This window comes from Lampetra planeri, chromosome 45, assembly GCF_965212315.1.
Source record: "Lampetra planeri chromosome 45, kcLamPlan1.2.h2, whole genome shotgun sequence".
Lineage (NCBI taxonomy): Eukaryota > Metazoa > Chordata > Hyperoartia > Petromyzontiformes > Petromyzontidae > Lampetra > Lampetra planeri.
Genome location: NC_136151.1, coordinates 4,798,707 through 4,826,145, shown reverse-complemented (window position 1 = coordinate 4,826,145; position 27,439 = coordinate 4,798,707). Strand labels below are relative to the sequence as shown.

Here is a 27,439-nt window from a genome sequence, read left to right as displayed (position 1 = left end):
ATTAGCACGAATGGCTACGTACGCTGCGAAATAAGTATACCATACATATTCACACACTCACCCACACACCTACTCACCCAACCACTCACCCACACACTAAACCAATCACCCACCTACACCCTCACCCACACACCTTCGATTAGCACTGCTGATTAAGTATGGTGTAAAAGAAGTTCAACATACATACAACCACCGTCCACTCAGGATTAAACGGTGTCGTAGGAATAAAAATAAATTGACAAATGAACAGAGGATGCATGAAGCCAGTAGTTAAATATTAGTCGATAAAGGGGGAAGACGATTACAGACTGTGAAGCTTAAACAAACAGGCCTTGCAAGAAAAAAATTATAAAGACACATATGGGAAAAAACTAGTTAACCATTACCATCAGAATGTTTGTACAAGGTGCGGTTCCACTGTGTGCAATGCACACAGCCTGACCCTAGCTGGTCAATCAGCCAGTGGGACAAACCATTATCGCTGTGTTCCGCGTTGCTGCTGCTGAGTTTTGTTTGTACAAATATATCAATTGAGACCCGTCAAAGCTATGTATGCATGTTGAATTTCTTCCACACCGTACATAGCCAACCTTGCTAATCGGAAGTGAAGGGGAACGACAACTAAACACAAACATCATTTTAGCTAACACAGTGCGTGCTGTAACGTCACGTCTACACAGGTGAGCCCAGCCGCCGTGTGGAACATTCCAGGGCGTGTCTCGAGGTATTTATAACTTAACTGCGGGTGAAGTCAAGTTCATTTCCTTGTTCATCTCCACTGTGTGAGCTGCTCACACAGCGTCTCCTGAACAGAACACACCTCGTCAATGGTAATCAACATCTCACGATATTATAAACATAAATTATTTTTGTTGAAATATATTCGCTGAGCCACAGTGAGAAACTATTTTGGGTGCATCCTTGGGTCATGGCGAGCGCAGCTCCCGCTGAGAACGTGGACCGTGAGTTGACCTGCTCCATCTGCCTGGACACGTTTGACTGCCCCTCCACGCTGAGCTGTGGCCACTCGTTCTGCCTCCAGTGCCTGGAGGACGCCTGGAAGGAGACAGACTCCTACTGCTGCCCGCAGTGCCGCAAGACCTTCCCTCGACGACCCCAGCTGACCAGGAACGTGACGATCGCCAACCTCATAGAGCAGCTGCTAGTGACTGAGACCATGGCTGTTGCTGCTGCTGATAGTGTTGTTTTCTGTGATAACTGCCCAGAAGGAGAAACGCTTGCAGTGAAGACTTGCCTCAAGTGTGACACATCCTTCTGCACGGAGCACCTCGCGCCTCACCTGGAGAAGAAGAAGTTTAACGATCACGTCCTGGTTTCACCAGATGTGAACCCTGAAGCACGCAAGTGCAAGAGGCACAACGAAGAGCTCAAGTTCTACTGCAAGCAGGACGTGAGCCTCGTGTGCACAGTCTGTGCCATCGCTGGAGAACATAAAGGACATGATGTTGACACGCTGGAGGACGAGCATCAGACACGGAAGGTGAGGCCCGCATGCCGACAGTGAGAACAACTGAGGTGCAGAAAAAAAACATGCATTGAGATTATTTGTCTGCTATACATTTCCACATGATAAGCCGCAATGTTGAGTTATTATTTGTGGCCAGGTCGCTTCTAAAAAAATAAATTAATACTTGGGTGGGATTTGCCTGGTAGGATGGGGATGACTTAGTTGTATGTGTATGTTATTGGGTGATTTGTTTACCTTTCTTGTACTCTGCACTACTATCTGGTATTTGTATAGTTTGTTGTTGTAACGTTCTTACCCACCCGTACTGGACATCTGTGAAAAATATCTTTATAGCTCATCTGATTCCTCCAATATAAATACATATACTTATTCTGATACCTCTACATGAACTGATCAAAATTGTCACCTGGGAATAATAAAAAAAACATCTCATACAACGAACATCACCGTGAGTTGATTCTCTCTCCACGGTCCCTTGTCGTTTAGCCTTTTTGAGTCAGTTCAGGCTGACTTCCTCAACACTCTTCTGGTGGCATTTATAGAGCCATCACTGTAGAGGGCTCCTTGTGGAGTGGGGCTGAGAGGGGACGCCAAGGGAGTGGAGTCTCATCTGGTGACTTCGTCTCTTACAGAGTGGAGTCGGAGAGGAGATGCGAGCGGTGGAGGAGAAGAGGAAGAAGGCGGAGGCGTCCGTGGGACGGATGGAGGCCGCTCGCAAGCACGTGCAGGTAACGCGTGTGGACTCTGTGAATCCGTGACCTTTACCCTGCGTGGAGTCTCCCTGTGAGTGTCTGTGGAGTTGACATCACTGTGAGGCCCACTCCGTAGACTCAAGTGAACTGTAAGTCTTGAGTCAGTGTGTAATAACTGTGCAGGATATTGAATTATTATGGAAATGCGTGCTTGAACTGTAAACAAATGCAACTTTTATAGAAAAAAAAGTGCTTACCTCGTGAGACTGCAAAGCACTTCGCAGGATAACTCGAATGACTTGCAATGGCTGAGATAAAATAGCACAGTATGGAGCAACGACTATATTGAATTAGAAACTACAAATTAAACGAGTGAAGTTGACGATTAAATATGATAGGAAATATGCGTTAAATGCTACAATAAACACAAGAAACGCGACTTCAAGAGAGTAAAGGGGATGCTTGAAAAACACGTTTGCTCTCATGACACGAACCCAACTCAAAAGCAGACACAACGTAGAGTCAATGACTATTTAAAACATTTTAAATGTAATGTGCACACGTCGTGATGTATTAGTGATTAACTCTTTTGGAGTCGTACATTTTAATGGTAAGGATAATTACAAAATTGCGTCTACCTTTAATGCCTTCAACGATATTGCTATGTGCCTGTTTATGTTGGCGTATGCGTAAGTATTCATTGTAACACAAATCCTCCTGTAAAACAGGGCATACAGTCAGCTGGTGATATGAATAATTTACATAAAATATCCATGTTGTGGAGAATATTAGTCACAAAAAAGCAGATAATAGGTCTCCATCATGCACCTGCATCTGTATAAATTATGAGAACAAATGTACACATTCCTTCAGCCCCACTAAGTGGGAATGCATATTTACAAAAGTATGATTCCGCAGTCTTCTGGGAGGGCATCATTTTGTCAGCATTGATTCAGTAGAGGCAACAATAGACTGGTTTATGTATCATAAATTTGCGTTCAACTTGGATCCATATCATAGCAGCTCACCTGCATTGATTCAAGCAAGCCTGACTCTGCATGTCAAAACCGCTCAAGAGTTTTCATGTACTGAATGAATACAGGCAGACCTAACTTTGCACGACGCCGTAGAACACTCATTCATTATAGCACTCATGGGCCTGGAGAACATTTTTCCAAAAATAGAAAATCAGAACATATGTATCTATATATTAACGGCTAAGGATGACTCAAAAACTCAGCTGGTTTCCAAAAAACGGTTCCTGGATCATCTGCTTTGGCTCCTAAGATGGTGTTTAAGCTCTGAAGACTAGAGAGGAAATATCCACGATTTATTTTGTGAAGTGACATTTAAACAATATTCGTGTCGCCTTCTTCAGTGTAAAATTTCAACGGTTTGAATAATTTCAGATTTTATTTTTTATAAAAGGTTTAATTTTACAACTGTTACATACCTCATTAAAATACCAGGAAGCCATAATCTATGATGTATATTTTTGAATAGTTAAACGTAATTATTATCTTTAATATACATAGCTAGACGGCTCCGGCAACGATGCTCTTTTAAATATATATAGATGAGATGGTCGGGCCCTCATAACGTGATAGTGATGGATCGAAGTAGTCGACACTATTACAGACAGCGGAGTGAAGATGAAACATCAGAAGAAAGAAACCTATGATTAAACACTGATCGAAATCTACATGCACAAAAAAAAGAGCAAACGAAACGGCAGAAGAAAAAGGCGACGATTAAACTCAAATAGAGAGAGAAAGGAAGCCAAAAGGAGAAGATTAAATAGTGAATTGCCCAATGCCAACAACCAAGAAATATATGTAGAAGTCGATGAACGTAATATTGTTAATACAACAATTGAATGAAAATTTTGTGAAGCAAAATATTGGTCCGTTGAACTAAATGCATCAATGAAATAGACAAAGTGCTGTCGTGATGGGAAAGTTTTTGTCTGGCACCTTAAACAGAAGCACATGAACTATTAAAAAAGGCTATTGACAGAAGTAACACCAGAAGCACGAAATTACTGAGATCATATCAGAGACTGAAATTCTGCTGGAGCTTTTGCATCGATGGGAGCTGAAATGAAAAATTTATAGAAAATAATAAAAAATTATATGAAGATTTGAAAAATGCGTAAGTATTAGAAATTATGATAATGTGTTTAATATGTGCATACAATATGCTAATTATGGAGATAATCTTATCACTGTATGCGAATGTATGTGATTATGCTAATGTAGGCTGTTATGATAATTAGGCTTAGCTTCGTTGTCTCGGGTCGTATTATCAATCGGGATGATACCATGAGTTGTATGAAGTTATCCAAGTGTTATGTAATTATGCTAAATTAAGCTCGGCTTCGTTGTATAGGGTTCTATTATCAATCGGGATAATACAATTATTCTCGTTTTAACATTTACTGATTATGTCTTAGAGTGTTTATGTCAGGTCTTCGAATTCAAATCTCAACGGAGGATACAGTTTTTATAAATAAGATTATTATGCATGAACTCAGGAAGAAACCACTCAGACTATTTAAGCAATTTTAATTCTAAACAAAAACATAACACTCTAATATGCGAACTCTCATGCTTGGAATTATCCACAGTACCACCGGCGAAGTTCCCCTCACTGATCCGTACCTTTAACCATCAATGATTACGTTGTTAAACTGGGCAACCGAACAATTGATTAATTCCACCGAGTAACGCGAGCATATACGGCAATAGGGAAAAGTCCTGAACATGCATGCGACGATATTCATACGAAAGGCAATAAAAAGATTATCAGTATATCCCGAAGGCAAAAGTATACATCAATAGATTCATCGGGAAGATCATATAATTAACTAAATGTCTTGGGGCAATGGTGTGCGGCAGTGTAGGTCTGTTTACGCCAGATGCTTATTTTGAGCGAAAGCTTCAATTAATTCGTGGGCAAGATTCGGTGTTCAAAAGAATGGTTTAACACAATATTCTCCCGGTGAGCGTGTAGATTCGTAAAAAAAGGTTTCAAACGTTTAGTTTACATCGATTAATCTATTGGTAATCTTGATATAATTAAAAAGAAAAATAACGGCTAATGTACTTATAAACGACCGTATTCATATCACTCGATGAACACCAATGTCTCCACGATCAGCTAATGGTTCATGCACACTTATAATGAGTCTTTTATTATTGGCTCAGGTTTGGTTCATGTGTGTGTGTGGATTGCCCCTTGATAAATTATTTGTATTAAGCAGACGCCGGGCGCTGCATCGTGAGCTTGTGAGGGTGGGGGAGGGGCATAGAAACAGTTGGTTGCTCTCTCTCGCTCTCTCGCCCGGGCTGGTTTGCTGTTAGCTGCCGGCTCTCTCCGCTGCTGGATGAGCTGCATCGGCATAGCGTGCAACAGCTCGTCCGCTGGGCCGCCGTTCCTCACTCTTGCTCATTCTCTTTGAGGCAGCAGCAGCAATGTTGCTTGTCCGCTGCTGGATGTCTTGGTTCCCAGCTGGAGCAGGTCAGTGTGTGTGGTCGAACACACGGCGCTCTCGCTGGCGCTGACACTCTTGCTCATGGGCGGCTGGTCGGGCTCTTTCCACTGCTCCGTGCTCTCTCCTTGATCGTGCAGCTGCCAGCTTCACACGGACACCCGCCCTTACTTCAGGACTGCGCTGACTCAAGCTCTTTCTACTGCTCCGTGCTCTTTGGCGATGCACGATTGCTCTTGCAGCGTGTCCTCTGTTGCTGGTCCTGTGTGATGCTCGCTTGGTCGATGCTTGGCGCTTTCTGCCCTTTCTCCCAGTTGATTGCTCGTCGTTGCTCGTCCGTTCAACTCCAGCTGCAGCTGCTGGCATTCACTCTCAAAACTTGTAATTGTATTCGCACACCTCTTAGACGACTGTGAAAGCTTAGTGCAATCCAACTTATCGCAATCCTTGACTTTGCGAGCGACTCAACACATCAGGATGAATGTAGAATAAAACTTTCAGCGATACTCTGTCGGCTCATGCCGAACTCAGCTTTTAATCAAGACATCGTCCCTTTTCTCTGCGAGACACGACACCCATGGCTGATCTCAAGGCCATGCCCCGGAGCCTGCCCCTCGCAAGACTCCCTCACAAGCCTCCGTCGCCAGACTGCCTCGCAAGACTGCCTGACAAGACTGAACTATTTGTGAATCATGTTCGTGCTTAAAAATGTGCAATTCCCTCCCCTCTTTGCGCGTCCCCCGCGAGAGAAAAACAAAAACAGATGCCCTCCTTCACCGTCCTCTCTCCGTGGCCGCCCTGACTCCCCCCCTCCCCTCTTCCCTTGATGACCCCGGACGGGCTGTTTTAGCGTCAAAGTTTATGCTTGTTTGCATTTCCCCCCCTTTCTTCGTAGTGTTTGTTATCTCGAGGCCAGACACCCTTCGTACGTATTTATGGCTGCCATGTGTTTGTGTCAAATTGTTGGAAGACAAATGTGGCCGGGGAGGCTTTGATTCCATGGAATACATTTATCTGGTCTTGTGTGTGTTGGACCTGTTTCTTGTATCTCTTATGAGTTACCCCCGGTCTAATATATCGGGGTTATTATTTGGTTAATGTTTAATCAATATTCGTAATGCCCCTCGTTACATCATTATTTCGAGGGTTTGCCAAGCTTTGTTATAAGTTTGTGTCTCCAGGGATCGGTGTTTTATTTTGAGTTATATTTTGATGTTTGGAGGGATAGCTTAGTTTGGACTTACGTTTTCGTGATGGCAGGGGCTCATGTATTTTGGTTAATTTGGTGAAATTACATGGATAGAAAGATACCATACGAAATAATGTATGAGTTGAATGAGGGTGAAATAAAATAAGTAACAATGATAAAACCACTGATATAGACTGCAGTCTATCACGCTGATTTGTTCTTTTGCTGAGTTTCAAACTTTTACCGTTAAAGAAAATGCGAATTGTAACGTCCGTTTGTCTCTGCTATGTGTGTGTGTTTTTTTCTGGCTCTGTTTGTGTGGGGAGGTCATGTGGTGGCCCTTTGACAATCTGGAGATTTTGCAAATAGTCGTTAGCCTTCCTTTGCCCCGGAGTTTATTATTTAATGGTCTTTTACGACCTGCAGATGCTTGGTGTGGCTTGTGAGGGGTAGCGGGTCGAGTGTTGGATTTATTTATTTGTTATTTTAAAAAAATTGGCAGAATTATTCTTAATCTTAATTTTTTGGGAAAAAGGTCTATATATAAAACAACCTTACTGTTTGAGAATGCACGGTCAAATGTATCATATGGTGCATCCATTATACGCAACACCGGCAATAAACAGCATATGAACAAATTTTGATTTAAATCTTTCGTGACTGCAGGAATTCATATTCTTGGTTCTTTCGGTGAAGTCACGTAGAAGGGAAATAATAAAATAATACAAATATAAAACAATATTGGCCGCATGACATCACAGGATGTTATGTCATGCGGACCTTCCGGGGCAGCTGGAGCTGCTCCTGCGGACGATGGCGCAGCTCGTCGCCACAGTGGCCGAGGTGGGAGAGCGTGTGCGCGTTCCCGACACATTTTTGGAGCGGGAGCGGTGAATTCCCGCCAACTCCCCAACAGATACGGCGCGGGAGTTGGGCACCATTTTTGATGCGATGCCACCATCGGGTGCCATTTTGTATGCGACGTCGTAACCGGGCGCCATTTTGAATGCGACGCCGCCAACCACCGCCATGACCGCCGTCATAGCCGCCGCCATGGTTGCCGACGCTCCGCACACCGCCACCGGTGCTGGCGTGGTTCCATTCCCTGCCGCGACTCCGGGTTCCCCCGCGGTTGCCGCCGTGGCTCCACGCCCCGCCGCGGCTTGCCAGCTGAATGCCAGGGCTGATGCGGTTCGGCAACCCAGCGTCGCTGTCGCAGCCCTAGTGGCGCCGTTGGGGGGGGGAGGGGCATAGGTGCGTCCTCGCCATGTTTATTGTCGGGTGACCGGCAGTTGCGCCGGCTGCCTCCTGTCGCGCCGTTCATTGTGAAAGGGGGCGACTGGCTGTTCTTTCAAGACTGCTTCAATGCGGCGTACGAATCAGTGAGTTGGCCAATAGAAGAGGCGCTGCCAGCCCTTCCTACGTGCCTGGATGGGAGGGCGCTACAGGCTTTTGAAAGCTATTCTGCCGGCTGACAGAGCATCGCTCCCGGCGGCGTACCACCAGATGGCCACCGTGTTTGAGCCGCCGTCCAGCGCACGCTTGAAGTTTTCCATGCGGCAGCGGGAGGAGGGGGAGTCACCACTCGCATACTGCTGCTCCCTCCTGGCGCTGGCTCATGCCATATATCCCGACCTTGGGGAAAGGCGTTGGACTCGCTGGCCCTCGAACGACTGCTCTCCCTTGTGCGGGAGCCCGGTATCGCATTAACTATAGCCGAGAAGGGCCAGATAACATCTTTAAAAGAACATTCAAGCACATCTCGCTCTGTGACAGCCGCCCAGGGTGGCGGCATGCGCGGGAGCCCCAGCGCCTGCGGAGATGACCGCCTCTCAGGGGAAGGACACCCTCGCGGCCCTGACGGTGCCCGACCACCATGGGAAGGGTGCCAGAGGTCACCGGCCGGAGCAGCGGTGGCGGGCGGGACCTCCTTGCCCGAAGGGCTCTAAGCCGGTTTCCTGCATCTGCTGTGGTCAGCGGAGCCACATAGAGCAGGGCTGCCGCAACGCTCCAGGGGAATTCGCCAAGGCCTCTCTTCCTTTCCCCGGCTCCTCGTCATGAACAGCTTCTGGGCCCCAGGCGAGTCGCGACGCATCAATCACATGGCCGCTCCCCTCACCTCACGCATCTAGCGTGGTTAGGGTCCATCCTCACAAAGTCATCTCTGGGGTGTCAGGCTCGGTCCCTGCACATCCGTGGCTATTGGCCGGGTGGCCCAGGCAGACCTGCCAGTGGGATGTGCTCACGCATTGCATTGTGGCAGCTGCTGCCGGGTCCTCGGCAGTGGCAGGGTACGTACAAGGGGTTAATGTGCCAATCTTGGTGGACACGGGTGCGTCCCCGACTATTATTTCGGAATGTATTTTTCTGTTGCTGCCACAGAGCATTGGGCCGCTGCGGCCAGTTCAGGGAGCTTGCGTGGCTGCAAATGGTTGCAGCCTGGGCATTTTGGGCCACATTGTGGCTTCAATCAAAATCGGGGAAATTGAAATGGTGGGGCCCATTCTGGTCTCCAGGACCTTGGCAGTGCCATGCCTCTTGGGGACTTACTCTTTGGCCAAAATACTCGTTCGGATCCTTGTGGACGAAGGTTGTATAGAAATGCCATCGGGGGGGGGGGGGGGGGGATTGCACTTTCTGCGATCTCCCACTGTGCTGTCCCCCCTTGCTGCTAATGTGCGGGCCTTGACTAAGATGTCTGTGACTGTTCCACTGGGGTCACAAGTCCTACTACCCCTTCAGGCTGCGCAGACCATTGTATTGCCCGGAGGCAGGTATCCTCTTGTCTCCCTCCAATTACTTTTCAAGAACGAATGGGTTGGTAGGTTAATTGACGGCCGTGTCGGAGGGCCAGGACCTTGTTTTACAGGTCCTAAATTCGGGGCGGTTCTTTTCGACCCTAGACTTGCTCTCAGGCTTCTGGCAATTGCCACTGGATGAGGTCTCTAGACCCAAGACAGCGTTCCACACACCCCAGGGGCTGTTCCAATTCAATCGGCTTCCTATGAGTCTCCATTCAGCCCTGGCCACCTTCCAGCGTCTCATGGAGATGGTCTTGGTGGGGCTGCAGTGTGAGTGTTGTTTGATCTACTTGGACGACCCTATTGTTTTCGGACGTACGTTTTATGAGCACTTGCAACGCCTTGAGGCAGTGTTCGTCAAAGTGCGGGCCACAGGATTGAAGTTCAAACCACATAAATGTCATTTATTGCAACCATCAGTTAAGTATTTGGGACACATTGTGAGTGCGTCAGGTGTTCCCACGGATCCGGAAAAGACAGCTTGTGTCCGGACGTGGCCGACTACTACATCTGTCGCTGAGGTGCGTAGCTTCGTCGGCTTCACATCGTACTATCGTCAGTTCGTCCGCGATTTTGCGACAATTGCGAAACCACTGCACGCACTCTCCGCCAAAGGGCAAAAGTTTCGCTGGGGGGTGGAGGAGGAAGCCACTTTTGTGGCACTTCGCACGGCCTTGGCGGATGCGCCGCCCTTGGGGTATCCGGACTTCTCGAAACCGTTCCTCCTCAACACTGATGCCAGTGACACGGGCATTGGGGCTGTCCTGGCTCAGGTGGTCAACGGGGTTGAGAGGGTAGTGGCCTATGGCAGCCCCATTTTGTCTCCCACTGAACAGCGGTACTGTGTGACCCGGAGGGAGCTGCTGGCCATAGTGTTATTTCTTCAGCTGTACAGGCCCTATTGTGATTGGTAGGCGGTTTACCGTCCGGACCGACCATGCGGCCCTGCAATATTCCCTGTGGATTGACCAGCCCTCAGGTCAGCTGTCCTGCTGGCTCGAGGTGCTCCAAGAGTACCCCTTTGACGTCATCCACAGGAAGGGGACACAGCATGGAAATGCGGATGGCCTTTCCAGGTTGCCTACGGACGGCGGGTGCGCTTGTGGCCTGGGTTCTAGCCACTGCAAGGCCCCAATCGACATCGCGGCCCAGTTGGTTGCATCGGCCAAAGCGGCTCCCCTCCGGGTGTGGTGTTGCCTGTTGATTTCGGCCTGGAACTCCCCCGAGAGGTATGGTTCAAGCTGCAAATGGAGGATTCATCTCTGCTGATGCTACGACGCCATGTTGGGTCTAATGCCCGGAGCTCGGCTCCGTCGGCTGCCCTGGTGATCGCCGTGCATGATGGCCTCCTCATGCGTTGGGATGCTCAATTGGAACGTTATTGTGTGGTTGTGCCCATTGGCCTACGAGGTAAATTAACCCGAGCTATTCACAGAAACGTATGCACCTTGGCTACAATAAGACCTTGTAGACCTTTAAACGGGACTACTATTGGCCGGGTGTGGAGGGTGACGTGGCACTGATTTTGAAGGGTTGCCACGACTGTATGCGGAGGAAGGCCCCAGTTGGCCAGGATCGGGCCCCGCTGCAGTCCATCCGTATTTCTCATGTCAATGAGCCCGTGGCGCTCGACATTTTGGGCCCATTCCCAGCATCCCAAACGGGGCCACAGGTACCTCTTGGTGGGAGTCGAGTACCTCACACGTTGGCCTATGGCGTGGCCTCTGATGGACCAGTAGGCCTCGTCCACCACTGAGGCATTTGTACAAGGGTACGTTCTGGACAAGGGTGCGCCGGAATAGCTGTTAACCGATCAGGGGCGGAACTTTTCTTCTCGGTTGCTGAAGGAGGTGTGCCAAGGAGGTCGCAGACCTTTTTTTAACATAAAATTCCGAGCAACAATTGTCCACCTTACCTTGCAGAGTTTTTTTGCATTGCTTGTTGGTGAAATGAGGTGCCCTGGGTTTGTCTTGATCCCTGACATTCATGCCGAAATATGCCTCGTAGGCCTCACACATCTTAGCAGATGCTTCCACAGAGTACTTTTTCGCTCATCTTGATAAATTGGCCGCAGACATAGCAAGATGTGTCTGTGGGATGCTTACAGCCTCTTGTTGCCATCTCAGAAAAATGCAGATATGAATCCACTTAGGCAGGTGGAACTAAACTGAACTGGTGGGCTTAAGGCCCCTGTATTTATACTATTTATATTCCTGGAAAGTTCTAGAATGTTCTAGAAGATACTTCAATTTAACTCAGCACTGAATCTATCTGGAATGTTCTGTAAAATAGGTAAATTTCAGAATATCACTGTTCTGGTCATAAAAGCAAAGTTTGTGGGGAATAATAGTCGTTTTCTGTACTTTTGAGCCATAAGCAATTAGGAAACAACACTTACTACCCAGGAACAAGTTTTTTTCACGCAGTGTTATTAAACATGGTGTACGGTGATTCAGATGATATCACTAAAGGTTTTTTTTATGGTCCTGCTGGAATGGGGAAAACGTTCGTATACTCAATACTACTTTATACTAGAGGAGATATAGCAACACCAATTGCGTCAACAGGAATACCAGCAAAACTATTAGCTGGAGGCTGATCTGCTCATTCAGTCTCCAAAATCCCTTTAAAATAACAGCAACATTGATTTGCAATATAAAGCCAAACAAGAAACCAGAAATCTATTCCAATCGAAACGAACAGTCGTGGATGAAGCACACACGTGTGTCAGACTGTTTATAGATTATTGGGTGATTAAACAGTAAAATGTAAACGATTTGGAGGCAAGTCCTACCTGTTACTTTACGTGGTCCACGGCCTCTTACTGTTGCAAGTTGTATAAAGAAGCATCGTTTTTGGGGAGAATTACAGGTGATGAAGCTGAACCAGAATATGCGAGCTCTGGAAAGTGAAAAGGAATTTGTGGAATGGCTCCTGAACGTTGGTGATGGAAAACAGGTGATACAGTGACATTACCCTCATACTGCTATCCAGAAAATCAAGATACATTTGCGCAACGATGATATTGACTTGTCTACGATTACTCCTGAAAAGCTTAAAGGAAGAACAATACTATTACAAATGGAGACTCTCTAGAGCTCAACAATAAAGTACTCAGCTATATTAATGGAGCTGAAGTGGTTTTAAAAAGCATGGATACAATTGTGATGATACTGCTGATCAACTTGCATTTCAGAATAATTATTAAAGGGTTACTCCAACCGGAATGCCTCCTCATGAACTAAAACTTAAAGTAGGAGCCGTTATCATGGTCATTAGAAATCTAATGTCATTGTGAGGATTATGTAATGGTACAAGACTTAAATACAAATACGCATAATCAAAGCAAAGCTGATTGTTGGAGCAAAAATACCACTCATTCCATCAGACACAAATTTACCATTCAGTTTCAAACGCTAACAATTCCCCATACGATTGGCTTTTTCAATAACAATCAATAAGTAACAAGGTCAAACGTTTGATAAAATATGCCTTTACTAGGTTCCATCTAAAAGAAACCTGACCAGAGAAATGTAAACTGAGGTCACCGCTAAGATAACGGAGGTCCTGGAGCTCTTCTCTGAGAATGACCCCGAACTGGGAGCGCAGCAGCTCCTCCACCCTCGTTTCCCACTGCTGCCATGGTAGCAGGAGTACAGTGTTATGCACAGTACGTCATACTTAATGAGGTTGTTATAGTTAAAAAAAACTGTATTCATGAAATATGGTTTACTATCTTTGAATAATTGGTGCTTTTACCAATACCCCAATGAATCCCTCATATATTGGTCATCCGAAAGCAATAACCCTGATAGGAACGCATCCCCATATATGTAACGGTATGACCACTTTTAGCGCCGATTCGATAAGTGCTCACTTCTTCAAGAAGCACATTGAGCGTTTAGCGAGTTCTGCCTGTACTGATAAAATAATGCAGTGACAAAAGGCCGTGGGGCCAATAGATTATGTACAAAATACTTTTATTGGTGATGTGCAGAGATAAATCTATAAAGAAGGCGAATCGTGTGCTTATCTGTTTTTGTAAATCATTTACAGATCCTAGATTTGAAGCTTTCGTGACTGCAAGGATTCATATTCTTAGGTTTTTTCGGTAAAGTCACGTAGGTAAAACATTAAAATTAATAAAAGTAAAAACTTAAAAACGATCCTACTAAAAGCCTAACGACAAAAACCAACAGTATCATCACGAGTTCGACTTCCCTAATCGAACCAAGCAAACGTCCCTCTCTAAAACCATCGGCGGCTAGACCTCCCAGACTCTATGGTCTTCCCAAAATCCATAAAGAAGGCACCCCGCTACGACCCATCGTGTCGACGATAAACTCTCCTTCCCTTCACAGGCAAGACCTCTTCGGCAGTACTCAACTCAACCCAATTAGTCTCTATGGTTAAGGACATGGTACTATCTCCTGATGACATCCTCGTCAGCTTTGATGTAGTATCTTTGTTTACCAAAGTCCCAGTACCGGACACCCTAACAATAATTGAGGACTTAGTCCAACATGGATTGAATTCTGATGTACCTGCGCTGGTTAGGCATTGCCTCACCAACACCTATTTTACCTGGAATGGCACCTTCTACAAACAGAATGAGGGTACCCCTATGGGCTCCCCCTTGTCACCAGTTATAGCCAACATGTTCATGGAAAAGTTTGAATCAGACGCCATCCAGACATCCACCCTGCGTCCTTTCCTGTGGAAGAGGTATGTGGATGGCACATTCGTCATCTGGCCACATGGCCGCCCAGCATTGAACCACTTCTTGGACCACATCAATTCTAGACACCCATCCATCAGATTCACCATGGAAGTGGAGAAAGACGGTAAACTACCATTCTTGGATATTCTGTTTGAGAGGAGGCCTGACGGATCCTTGGGACATTCTGTCTACAGGAAAGCCACCCACACAGATTCCTACTTGAAACCGGATTCCCACCACCACCCATCTCAAAAGAATTCTCTCATCAAAACGCTATACCACAGAGCCCATGGCATTTCTGACCAACACCACCTGGCCGGTGAATTAAGACATGTATATCGGGCCCTCAGGATGAACGGATGCTCTGACCGCACTATCCGCCAAGCTGTTTCTCCCACCACACAGAAACAGCCACATGAAACTCCGACCAAAACTATCACGTTACCATACATAGCAGGCGTGACCAAAAAGATCTCCAAAATTTTAAACAAACTTAAGATCTAAGTCCGATTCAGTACAGTGCATAAAATCCGTGATCTGATTCCATCTGTGAAGGATGTCGTTCCTGACTTACAGTATCCTGGAGTCTACAAATTGAGTTGCATTTGTGGTGATTGCTACATTGGAGAAACGAAACGTCATGTTTCTGATCGTGTCCGCGAGCACAAGTCAGATCTGAAACACGGCAGAACTGATTCTTCGGCCATTGCCGATCATTGATACAACTCGGTGGGCTCTCATGAAATTGTCTTTTCCGAGACCAAGGTTCTCTGCAAACCTCATGGCTACCATCAAAGGTTTGTACACGAAGCCATTCAAATATACAAACACAGACATAATTTCAACCGTGATGATGGGTACAAACTTAGTAATCATTGGAAAGATGTTATCAACCAAGCAAAAAAGACTTAATTACACATTTTTGGACCATCTTATCTGACAGGCACTATTTTACTTTCCTTTACCGAGTGTTAACATCCCCAGTGTTTAACAGTACTCTCTTTATTGTTCAGCCAGCACTGGTATAAACATGGGCATTTTCGTTCCTTTTCTATCATGTGTATCAACAGGTGCTTGTACACACACATGTCCACGTACACTTGCATCCCACACTCTCTTTTGGCCTCCCCTCCCCCTCTCTGTCCAATACGTTGGCGTGTGCAACAATAGTTGCTTGCACACAACCACGTCCACGCCGCCGACTCTCGTGTACCACGTCGTCCATCCTTTTGGCCCCGCCCCCCTCCCCCTCCCGATACGTTCTACGTAGCACTTCGTGCCTTCTTTTAGCCCCGCTCCCCTCCCTCCCGATACGTTTTATTCATTGGCTACCACATTCTGATGAACTCCCCCCCCCCCTCTCCTCCCCCCTCAACTTGCATTTAAGGGATTACATCTTGAATCCTTGCCTCACTTGATGCAGCAAATCTGGCTGTGACGGTCTCACCTGATGACGGAGACTTGTGTTGCCTCCGAAACGTCGTGATTTTTATTATTAATTTTAATGTTTTACCTACGTGACTTTAACGAAAAAACCTAAGAATATTTACAGATCCTCACCAATACACTTCTGGACGAAGATTCCGCAACATCGTGTTGATCGTTGAGGCTAGTTGGCCATACTTAATTGAGTGGGTCAATGCAGGTTGATGAAGGTAGAGTCAGGCACTGGTTCATATCTCACTCATCACGCAGCTCTCGAATCGTGTTGGAGGCTGGGGAAGGAGCCCAGCCTAGGCTGAGAGGCAAGGACACTTCAGTAACGTGGAGTAGTATCAGCAGTGTGGAAGGCCGCGTTGCAAAACCTTGTTTTAATATAAGGTAATTTTAGAGAGAACAGGGAGGTACTTTTGAGGTTGCGACTGGGAATTTGCGGAGTTAAGAGGTCCTTACATATTTGGCGGATTTGTTTTTAAAGGAATCTTAGGATGAAGACAGCCCAGTGATGGTTTCTAAACATATCCAGGGGGGATAAATTGGAGGTGATACAGAGGTTGCAATAATGTGTTGATATGGAGGCATCAAGGTCAAAGTGGGCGGCCAGGTGGTATAATGGAACAAGAGGCTAGGCGGTTGATGATTTTACAGGAGTCAAAGATGGGGAAGATGGCGGCTTGGATTATATCAAGATGGAGCCAAGGTGAGAAAATGTGTTTATTTATAGAGGATTCGTTTATTAAATCTTACTGGCGATGCTATCAATGTGAAGGGCAAGATAGCACCTAGATACCTGAATTTATCGACCTGTTCAATGAGATGTGAGTCCAAAGACATAACGTGGAAGCAGGGAAAATAGGTTTCGAGAAACCGGAAAGCAATGTGACTTTGGTCTTAACTGCATGGAATATGAATTTATAGAATCCATCACACGCCCTTTGTAGGATTCCATGCTCCAGACCAAAGCTGGCATTTCAGACGAGTTCACTCGCATGAGGGTGACGCTGGATGAGGATGAGAGGGCAGCTCTGGATCGCGTGGACGTGAAGGGGCGCGAGCTGCTGTCCCGAATCGAGGAGAAAATTGCTCATTACAAGCGCGAGATCAGCGACTTCCAGGCAGCAGCCACGCGCCTGCACACTCTGCAGGAGGAGAGGGACTCGCTCACGTTCCTGCAGGTAGAGCACTCAGGGATCCAGGGCGAGTGCCCCAGTTCGCGTGTTCATCGCGCTTGTAAACATGGCACATGCGTTGCAACACAAAACACAATATAACGCCACTTGCATTGTCAAAACAAAATATAGCCCATGGGTTCTAAAAGTTAACGTAGAGTTAAGTTCACCAACTTGAATTAGTATATTTTAATAAAAATATGAACTACCGCTGAATTTCAAAAGAAGAAATATACGATTAACACACAAATCCCTTGAGTTAATTGGTTGGTAATCTATGCAGGCATTGACATAAAAATTGTAACCTCATCATCCTGTAATGTACATCAGATTGAGGCCACTTGACACTAAATTTAAATGATAAATTTAACCAAATGTATACCAACCAATAGTAATGCTGATAACGGATGGGCTTTTTCACATCAGGAAAGCCAGAGGCAGTTATATTTCAGCACTGACATCTTATGAGTCTTAGAAAGTTGAAACCAATCCCGAGATTGCCTGCCTCAACAAATGTTAACCCTGCTAAACTATGGACTCTGGTAACGCAAAGCTAAGTGTGTAATTCACTCTCGCAGTGGATCATTATTTTGAATGTTGGTTCACAATCACTGCGACTCGACGTCGAGTGCTATGGACGCCTCCTGCCCGTGACATCGGGTACCATGTGGTCACGGTTTTAGAGGCCACACTTTGCTGATGAGAACCATCGATTCCAAACGAGTTTACAACCAACAACACTGGGATCCGCGAATGGCTGAGCGCAGCCCAGATCATCGTGTCTACCAATCACCGTGTGGTTAACGTGGCTGGAGGTGAACTGACTAGCGCCCCCTGTGTCTGACTCCTGCAGGTTCACCTGAAGGAGACAAGCCGGTATGGACTCATGAACTCGCACAAATAAACACACGGGGTGACGCCTTGTGTGGAATTTGGGCTGTGTGATGATGTGTGGTGATGATGATGATGTATGATGATCATGCTGTGTGATGATGTTGTGTTATGTTGTGTGATGATGTGTGGCATGATGCTGTGTGATATTATGCTGTGTAAGACAAGGGTTGTGTGATGATGTTGTATGCTGTGATGCTGTGCGCAATGTTGCCGTGTGTGATGATGTCATGTATGATGATGCTGTGAATGATGATGCTGTGAATTATGATGCTGTGTGTAATGATGATGTGTAAGACATAGGCTGTGTGTGTCACTGCTGGTTCTGGTCTCACAGGAGAGACGCTCAAAAGGGAGATCCACCCTCATCTCCCGGCAAAGAAGACATCGCCACTATCAGCGCCCTGCAGGGAGCTGTGGTCAACCTGCTGGCGTTCATGTGTGAGTTCCGCGGACTCTTGACAAGTATGCATGTGTTATTGTACATGTAATTGTGTCTTGTGTGTATGTTGCTGAGCAGTGGCATAGTGGTTAGCATGCTACAATATGAACCTAGCGACACAAATTCCATTCCTGTCCACAGCCCACACCAGTGACGATTTTATAAACTGGTCATGGTCCTCCCCTAGGTCGACTCAGCCTCATATGACTACCTGGTGTAGTGTGTTAAAACCGCCACTAGGGAGACAAAGGCGGCCTGACGTAGTGCTGGCCACCCACCCCCTCATGTGCCATACCGGCCTTAAAGTGCCATACCGGCCTTAAAGTGCCACCCGCTAACAATACTTGCCCCTCCAGCCTGTTTGTCTGTTTGTGTGCGTATGTGTACATGAGCGAGAGTGAGTATGGATGTGCAATGATGATGGAATGCTCTGTGCACTGAGCTACAAACATGGTCACCTACACGTGACTCACGGCCATGGCTATCATCAATGATGAGTGGATTCAGAACCAATCAGAACCAATTCTGAGCCTCTCCCAGATGAACCCTTGGCTTAAACGAGTACCGGGTACGTCCTGTAAGCATCAGCTCTGCAGACACAAAATCGGCCTGCAGAATTCATATGGTGAAATGGCTTTTATAACTACATCAATATAAATTTAAATAATGTTGTGGCTTGGCTCTCCAACACACCGGCGTGCTGTACTATTGACAAATTGGCATGTTCTGTTTACGTGACAACCCTTACTAGTTGTCTGTGTTGGTTGGTGGCGGGTTTTAACGATCATACATCCAGACTAAGACACGTTGAAGATTTTTAGGCTTCATGTCAACAGCCTGATGCTCAGAGAGTCAAACTAAGGCATTTTTAGGATTCTTAGGTTCCCCAGTTCATGGCTGAGGCTCACAGAGTGAGACTAAGGCATAACCATGGTCAACCTTGTATATCACTACACTGCACGTGCAAACATCAACTTTACGACTGTAATGTATTCATTAGACAATAATATATAGCACACACACGAGTGTATTTCGCTATTACATAAGCTCCACACACGTATGTATTATCCAGTGAAGATGCTGTTGGCCAGAGTAACCATCGTAGCAGATGAATCTACGAGTAAAAGTATTTTCTGTAATGGATGTCATCATCAGACTCGAGTCAGACTACATCACCGTAGTGAAGCGTAGGGTTAATTGTTAATGCTGTAGGCTCATAACCAGACTAAGGCAGCCTAAGGATTCTCATTATTCATTCATAATGCTTGAGGCTGCTATATCCCTACTAAGGCATCTTAAAGATTATTGGGGTTCTATGTTAATACCCGAGGCTCACAGAGCCAGACTGGGCTATCACTGTGGCTGACCACATGTATCACTGTGCTAACAGATACATTGCTATTGCCCATGTATTGCAATACCTCTACGTTCACATACAGCACACACACATGAGTGTAAAGGAGTATTGCTTGAGCTATATTAACCCTACAAGTGTGTATAATTGAGTGAGGATGCTGTTGCTATTCTGCGTGTGAGTGTTTTACACAGAGACACTATGGTTGATATTCTTAGGATTCATTATTAGTGCTTGAGGCAGCGTGATACAGACTCAGACACAGTTAGGATTCGTAGGGTTCCGTGTTAATGTCTGAAGCTCTCAGCATCAACGGCACTGAGTCTTTGACACACACAGCTATGGCTGATATTCTTAGGATTCATTACACTGTGTAATAAAAAAAAATGTCCCTGGGTAGTAAGTGTTATTTTCTAATTGCTTATGCATCAAAAGTACACAAAATGGCTATTATTCCCCACAAACTTTGCTTTTGTGACCAGGACATTGATATTTAGAAATTTACATATTTTCAATGAGAATTCCAGATAGATTCAGTGCTGAGTAGTAACTTGTAGTAACTTCTAGAACATTCTAGAACTTTCCAGTAATAAAAAAGTAGTATAAATATAGGGGCCTTAAGCTCACCAGTTAAGTTTAGTTCCAGCTGCCTAAGTGGATGCATATCTGCATTTTTATGAGATGGCATCAAGAGGCTGCAAGCATCCGGCAGACGCATTTTGCTATGTCTGCGGCCAATTTATCAAGACAAGAGTGAAAAGTACTCTGTGGAAGCATCTGTCAAGATTTTTCAGGCCTACAAGGCATATTCCAGCATGCCTGTCGGGGATCGAGACAATCCCTGGGGACCTCATTTCACCTGCGAGCAATGCAAAAAAACTCTGGAAGGTAAGATGGACGATTGTTGCTTGGAATTTTATGTTATGAAATTTGTTTTAAAAAATGTCATTGTAAAAGTTTTTTTTAAAGTTTAAAATGTTTTACAATTTTCAATGTTATTGAAAAAATATATCATATATGAAAAATGTTGCGATAATCTTTTACACATTAGTCATGGGTGAAATAAATGTATTTTTGTAGAATGGTACAGAGGGGAAAAAAGAGCCATGAAGTTCGCTATCCCAAAAATTTGGCGGGAACCCACTGACCACTCAAGCAATTGCTACTTCTGCCAATAATGCACCTGCTATTACGTATCTGGATCTTCCTTCATCCATCGCCCCGGTGTCACACTGCAATGAGCTCCCCACACCCACTCCTCCAGAGAGAAAGCAGCCGTCTTTAGAAGAGAGCAGCAAGTCAGAGAGTGAGGAAGATGTTGTAGATCCAGATGACAATTTCAGAGGTGGAGCTGAGGAGAGAAACCCATACTACCCCAACCAAAAAGACCTCAACGACTTGATCAGAGATCTTGGTCTGACCAAGTCCAATGCCAAGCTTTTGACATCTAGGCTCAAGCCGTTACACTTGTTGGATGCAAGCGTGCAAGTCGCAGATCAGAGGAAGCGTCACCAACCTTTTTGCAGCTTTTTCATCCGTCAAGATGTGCTCTGCTTCTGCCACAATGTGACCAGTCTGTTTGAGGCAATCGGAATCGCCTGTAACTAGAATGAGTGGCGCCTCTTCATTGACATCTCATCCTGGAGCCTCAACGCCGTGCTGCTCCATAATGGTAACAAGTACCCGTCTCTTCTGCTGGCTCACTCGGTGCACTTCAAAAAGCGTTACAACAGCATCAAGACCTTGCTGGATGCCTTGAAGTATGATGAGTATGGCTGGGAGGTCATCGGAGACTTCAAAATGGTGGCATTCCTGATGGGTCTCCAAGGTAGGTTTACCAAGATTCCCTGCTATCTTTGCTTTTGGGACAGCAGGGACACCGAGGCGCACTACCACAGGTAGGACTGACCACAGCGGACCAAGTTCTCTGTTGGGAGGAACAACGTCAAGTGGGAGCCACTGGTGGACCCCCGGAAGGTGCTGATGCCACAACTGCACATCAAATTAGGCCTCATGAAATAATTTGTCAGAGCAGTAGATAAGGTTTCGGTAGCCTTCAAGTACCTTCAAGACTTTTTCCCTACTCTGTCTGAGGCAAAGGTCAAAGCCAGTGTCTTCGTCAGACCACAGATAAAGAAGATCCTGGAGTGCAATGAATTCCCCAAGAAGCTCACTGTAAGGAAAAAGTGGCTTTGAACAGCTTTGTCGTAGTGGTTTGGGGCTTCCTGGGCAATCACAAGACCGAAAACTATATGTAGCTGGTTGAGACTGGCTGTAGGATGTCCCTCAAAGTCCAAATCCTTGATGCTCATTTTGATAAATTCAAGGAGAACATGGGAGTGTACTCGGAGGAGTAGGGCTAGCGCTTCCACCAGGATATACTGGACTTTGAACGCCACTACCAAGGACAGGATAACGAGAACATGATGGGAGATTACATTTGGGGGCTGATTCGTGAAAGTGATTTACAGTATAATCGTAAATCTCGATAAACTACTCACTTCTAAATTTTTAGTAGTAATTTTTTGTGTTACTTTAGTATAAATATATGTTCATTTCGATTCATATGTTGTTTTTTGCTGACTTTATTTGAACGAAAAGACACACATTCGTCCGTTATCTCGTTAAAAATATGTACATTTCAAAATATCACTGTCCTTGTCGCAAAAGCAAAGTTTGTGGGGAATAATAGCCATTTTCTATATTTCAGGCATAAGCAATAAAAAAGATAACACTACCCAGGGACAAAAATTGTGTTACATAGTGTTATTAGTGCTTGAGGCAGCGAGATACAAACACCTTGAGGATTCTTAGGGTTCATTGTTACAACCTGAAGCTCTCAGAATCAAATTCAACTTTAGGTTCTATTAGACAGTTGAGTTGCCCGTGTAAATCATTACACATGCAACAAGTTTATTACTAAAGAACACGTATCAATAAATATCAATACGTTTATATAGACAGATCACTCGTATAGCCTTAACAGACTGTAGGGGCAAGTGCTGTTAGCGAGCTCCTATGAAGGCCGGCACGGCACACGAGAGGTGGGTGGTCAGCACCACGCCCGATCCGCCTTTGTCTCCCCAGTGGCGATGTTTACACACCGCAGTCATCACTACACTATCACACACACGAGTGTACATCACTACACTATCACACCCACCTCGTGTGCCGTGCCGGCCTTCACAGGTGCTCACCAAAAGCACTTGCTCCTACAGTCTGTGAAGGGTGACATGGGAGATGTTTTTGTTTGTTGTCCACACACAGAGGAGGGCTGAACAATTAATCAATTTCAAATTGAAATCGCAATTTGAAACAATGCAATTAGCAAATCGCAAAGGCTGCGATTTTTTTGCGATTTGAAAAGTCCTATTACTTTCTTATTGGAATTATATAGTGTTTTATTATAACTTTTTTATTTAACTTAACAATTGTTCTATGTTTAATCGTCCTATTTAAGTTAAAACATTTTAATAAATACATATTAGAAGCAATTCATATATTTTAAGTTCTCATCCTTGCATTAGAATATATAGAGCAGTTCATAGTTTGATGGTATCATGTGGTAATGTTCCATCACGTGTTTTAAATCTATTACACAGTGAAATCGCAATATCTATCAGAAAAATCTCACTTAGAGATTCTCCCCAAATTGTGCAGCCATAGCGCACAGAGCGCCCGCAGTGCGCCGCACCTCCTGGCACCTCGCAAAGCCCCGCAGGGGCTGGGCCTGGGCAGGGCTCGCACAGGCGGCCACCACCACCCTGCCTAGCAGGTGCTACGTGGCGGGGCAGTCACAACCCTGCCTAGCAGGTGCTACAGGCTGCGGGGCTACGTGTCGGGTCAGTCACCACCCTGCCTAGCAGGTGCTACAGACTGCGGGGCCACGTGGCGGGGCAGCCACCACCCTGCCTAGCAGGTGCTACAGGCTGCGGGGCCACGTCGCGGGGCAGCAGAAGGCGGCGCAAACAAACGCACCACTGTACTGTACTTCTGTGCTCTCGCCGGCCACGCCGCCTGCTTTCACCAACGCGCGGTGACCGGTGTGGTGAAGTATGGTCAAATATGCCCCGCGACCCGCACGGTGTAGGGTGGCCCTCGTCCAGCAGTGGATTCACAAAGTGCCCGTCACATGTCATCACATCGACAGCTACGCATTACAACGTTATGTAATATTGCTCATTATGAATTGCTCTATTGTACTGTCCGTGCGTATTAGTGCACGAGTGCTATTGTTATAGTTGTGCTGTTGTTAACACGGCTACTGTGATTATCGTTACTGCAGACGGACGTTCACCGACTGTGGACCCAAACTCGGTCCACAACAACCTCCAGATTTCCTCAGACCTCAGGACGGTGATGCTGACCGCTGTCTCCCAGGGTCGACCCGATCACCCACACCGCTTTGATATATACTACCAAGCCCTGTGCTCCGAGAGCTTCTCGTCGGGTCAGCACTACTGGGAGGTGGACGTGGGGGGTGCGGCGGGGGATTGTGAGGTTGGAGTCACGTACGGGATAATCGCACGCAAAGGGCGTGGTGAAGAGTGCGGGTTGGGACAGAACGACTCATCCTGGGTATTATATAAATATAACAACAGCTGCTACGTGCGTCATGGTGGTGTAGATACCTCAGTGCCGGTGAGGGATCCTCCACGGAGAGTCGGGTGTCACCTGCACTGGGAGGCGGGGCTGCTGTCGTTTTACCGCGCCGACTCTATGGAGCTGCTGCACTCCGTCCACCACTCGTTTAGTCAACCGCTCACCCCCGCACTGTGGGTGTATGGTGATGGAAGCTCAGTGAGTTTTCTGGATCTGAGTCGTGCGTCCTGAGAGCACGGAGTGTGAGCAGAGAAACGGGCACAACGCAACAGACTCGTGCACACAAAGACACAGATCCCCCTGTATAGCGTGAATAGGCTGTTGGGGCAAGTGCTGTGAGCGAGCACCTATGAAGGCCGGCACAGCACTCGAGGGGGTGGGTGGTCAACACCACGCCCGGCTGCCTTTGTCTCCCCAGTGGTGATGTTTACACACCGTACTAGGAACATTTTTTTCAGGCTGAGTCAACCTAGGGGAGGCCCATGACCGGTTCACCGACACCAGTGATGTTTATCGGAATCGGTCCAGGCTCTCCCCTCGGTCGACTGAGCCTAAATGAGTACCTGCTGCGATATGCAAACATCGCCACTAGAGAGACAAAGGCGGGTCGGGCGTGGTGCTTGTCACCGACCCCCTCGTATGCCACAGTGCCGGACTTCATAGGTGCTACTAGCAAACAGCACTTGCCCCTACAGTCTGTTAAGGCATCACGGGGGATAATTTTCTTTGGGTTAGTGGGTTGGTCTGTATGCCTTTGTCTGTGTGTGTGTCTTTTGTTACTGTGTCTGTGTGTGTGTCTTTGTTACTGTGTCTTTGTGTCTGTGTGTGTGTGTCTTTGTGTGTATTTTTGTTTTGGTGGGTGGCCAGCACCATGCCCGGCCGTCTTTGTCTCCCCACTGACAATGTTTACACACCGCACCAGGAACTCATTTGAGGCTGAGTCGACCTAGGGGAGGACCATGACCGGTTTACAAACATTGATAGCGATTATATGAATCGGTCTTGGGTCTCCCCTAGGTCGACTCAGCCTCAAATGACTACAGGTAGTCCTCTACTTACGATGGAGATGCGTTACGACGACCCCATCATAAGTCAAAAATATCGTAAGTCGAAGATGGCTCAGCCTACGCAGGAGTCTTAAAGAATGGTGATAATTTAGCAAAACAGAGCAATTTACAGTACCGTACTGTTTAAACTATATATTGTATTTATTAATTACAATACTGTATTGCACAGTAAAAAGTAAAAAAACAGGTTAAATTCTTAGCCTACCTATATGATCTGCTATGAAAAAAACTTTTAACATGCATTGAACGTATCGTATCGTGGTAACCCTAAAATGAAATCGCTAAAGCTACGTATCATACATGTGTAATGTAGGAATTACGGCGGGAGACGACTTGACGGGTAGCACACTTTTATTAACGCCAACTTCACTCCACTAACACGTGTGGCCAACTGCAGCCTACGCTACGCGGTTCCCCCGGCTACACACACACGGGCTCTCCCGCCCCGTAGCTTCCAGGGAACCCACCCCGGCTGGGGTATGGGTCCCGACCACTGGGTCCCACAGCCTCGCCCTCACAAGGACGTCGGGCCGCGGGTCCCACGGTCACGCCTCTGAGCCACACAGGGTCCCGGCCCTTACAAGGACAGCGGGACTAGGGGTCTCAGGGCCCTATCTCTTCCAACTCCGTCTTCGATCTTCACTGGTTACCAACTCTCCGAGCGCCCCCGCGCATCGCCTTTTATAGTCCTCCGCTCCCGGGGAGACGGAGCCTATGCAGACCTCGATGTGAGCACCCACCCTAGTTGGCCAATCACCACGCGCTGCCACACGATCCTTTTTCCCAGCTTGTGTCAGTGCACACAACCACTCACCACGCGCTGCCACACGATCCATCAGTGTCAGCGCGCGTCACCACTATACCACGCGATGTAGCCACACCCGACGCGCTCTCACACGATCCCCCCTTGTCAGCGCGTACCGTCACTACATCACCCCCCACCACATAGCTCGCAGCCGGCCCGGCTGCTAAGAAAAAAAAAAACTCCCTCCCCGTGTGTGCCCCGTAACACCAACAATAACCACAACAACACAACAACATAACACAACACAACACAACAAGAACTCCGCGAATCCCGTAAGAATCAGAACACGCCACCGTAACAACAAGAATAATATGTACAAACCGCCGAGTGACAACAATAAACTATATACAAGAATGACCCGTGCAGCGTCCCTACATTACCGACCGCCCCTTGAACGGGACATTAGACCGGACCGAAGGGGAACGCCGCGACGAGATGCAACCCCGGGACCCCCTCTCCACCCCTTTCAGGAAAAGTGTCGCGTCTTAGCACGAGTCCGCCTGGCCGGTCCGTCGTACGGCACCAGACGCGGTTGACCATCAGGTGGCTCCGGCAGTCCAGGAAGGCACGGGGCAGGCATTGGAGATCCGCGCGTGCCTTGGGGTTCCGGTTTCCGACGGTCAGCAGCCGTCAAGTCCGAGACACCTGGGAGTGGATCAGGCGGAGACACGTGAGGATCAGGCGGCGACATGTCCCTCCCCGAGTCAACGGCCACATCACATGCTCAGTCGTCACGACACAAAGGGAGGCCATGTGGCGCCGCGAAAGGTTTCAGATGGGAGGGGTGAACGTACCAATGGCGTTTTCCCCATTTAATCTGAACACACTGGGGTCGCGCAATACGCACGACTTCCACAGGTCCCCTCCATGGCCTCAGCAATTTTGGGGACGTAGCCAACGGTGCATGTGGGCAGTGCAGCCAGGCCTTATCGCCTGGTTTCCAATCGTGCGTATACACCTTCCGTGCACGCAATTTTTCGTTAGCAATCTGGCGAGATCTTGAATTCAACCTCGCAGCCTCCCGCGCTTCAGCCAGTTTAGCGATATTAAATTTGATGTGGTCGGCCAATTTCGAATTTGCACGCGGCTCGGAAATCCCCAGTTGGGCATCCATGGGCGGATCGGCCTCTCGACCATACATTTTATACGCCGCGAGGACCCCAGGTACCTGTAAGTCCCAGTCAACCTGATCGTCGCACACCTGTTGGCACAACATAGAAGTAATCGTCCTGTGGAGACGTTCAACCATTCCATCAGTCTGTGGGTGGTACGGGGAAGTACGCACTTT

General features: G+C 46.9%; 2 protein-coding genes across 2 annotated transcripts in view; both read left to right on the top strand.

Moving 5' to 3' along the window:
* LOC144733042 (E3 ubiquitin-protein ligase TRIM11-like) overlaps positions 1-27,439 on the top strand; it is a 101,275-nt gene that overhangs the window by 33,926 nt on the left and 39,910 nt on the right. The window lies entirely within an intron of this gene.
* LOC144733044 (E3 ubiquitin/ISG15 ligase TRIM25-like) lies at positions 759-27,439 on the top strand. Its single transcript, XM_078614778.1, has 6 exons — positions 759-1,501; positions 2,122-2,217; positions 16,763-16,996; positions 17,844-17,866; positions 18,219-18,322; positions 23,963-27,439. The coding sequence occupies exons 1-6, from the start codon at positions 929-931 to the stop codon at positions 24,508-24,510; spliced, it is 1,578 nt and encodes a 525-aa protein (XP_078470904.1). The 5' UTR covers positions 759-928; the 3' UTR covers positions 24,511-27,439.

Bases quoted from the DNA above. Each gene is read 5' to 3' on its own strand.
- LOC144733044 (XM_078614778.1), top strand. From the start codon at position 929: ATGGCGAGCGCAGCTCCCGCTGAGAACGTGGACCGTGAGTTGACCTGC. The intron at 1,502-2,121 runs GTGAGGCCCGCA...CGTCTCTTACAG, and splicing joins ACGAGCATCAGACACGGAAG to AGTGGAGTCGGAGAGGAGAT. The intron at 18,323-23,962 runs GTGAGTTCCGCG...TCGTTACTGCAG, and splicing joins CAACCTGCTGGCGTTCATGT to ACGGACGTTCACCGACTGTG.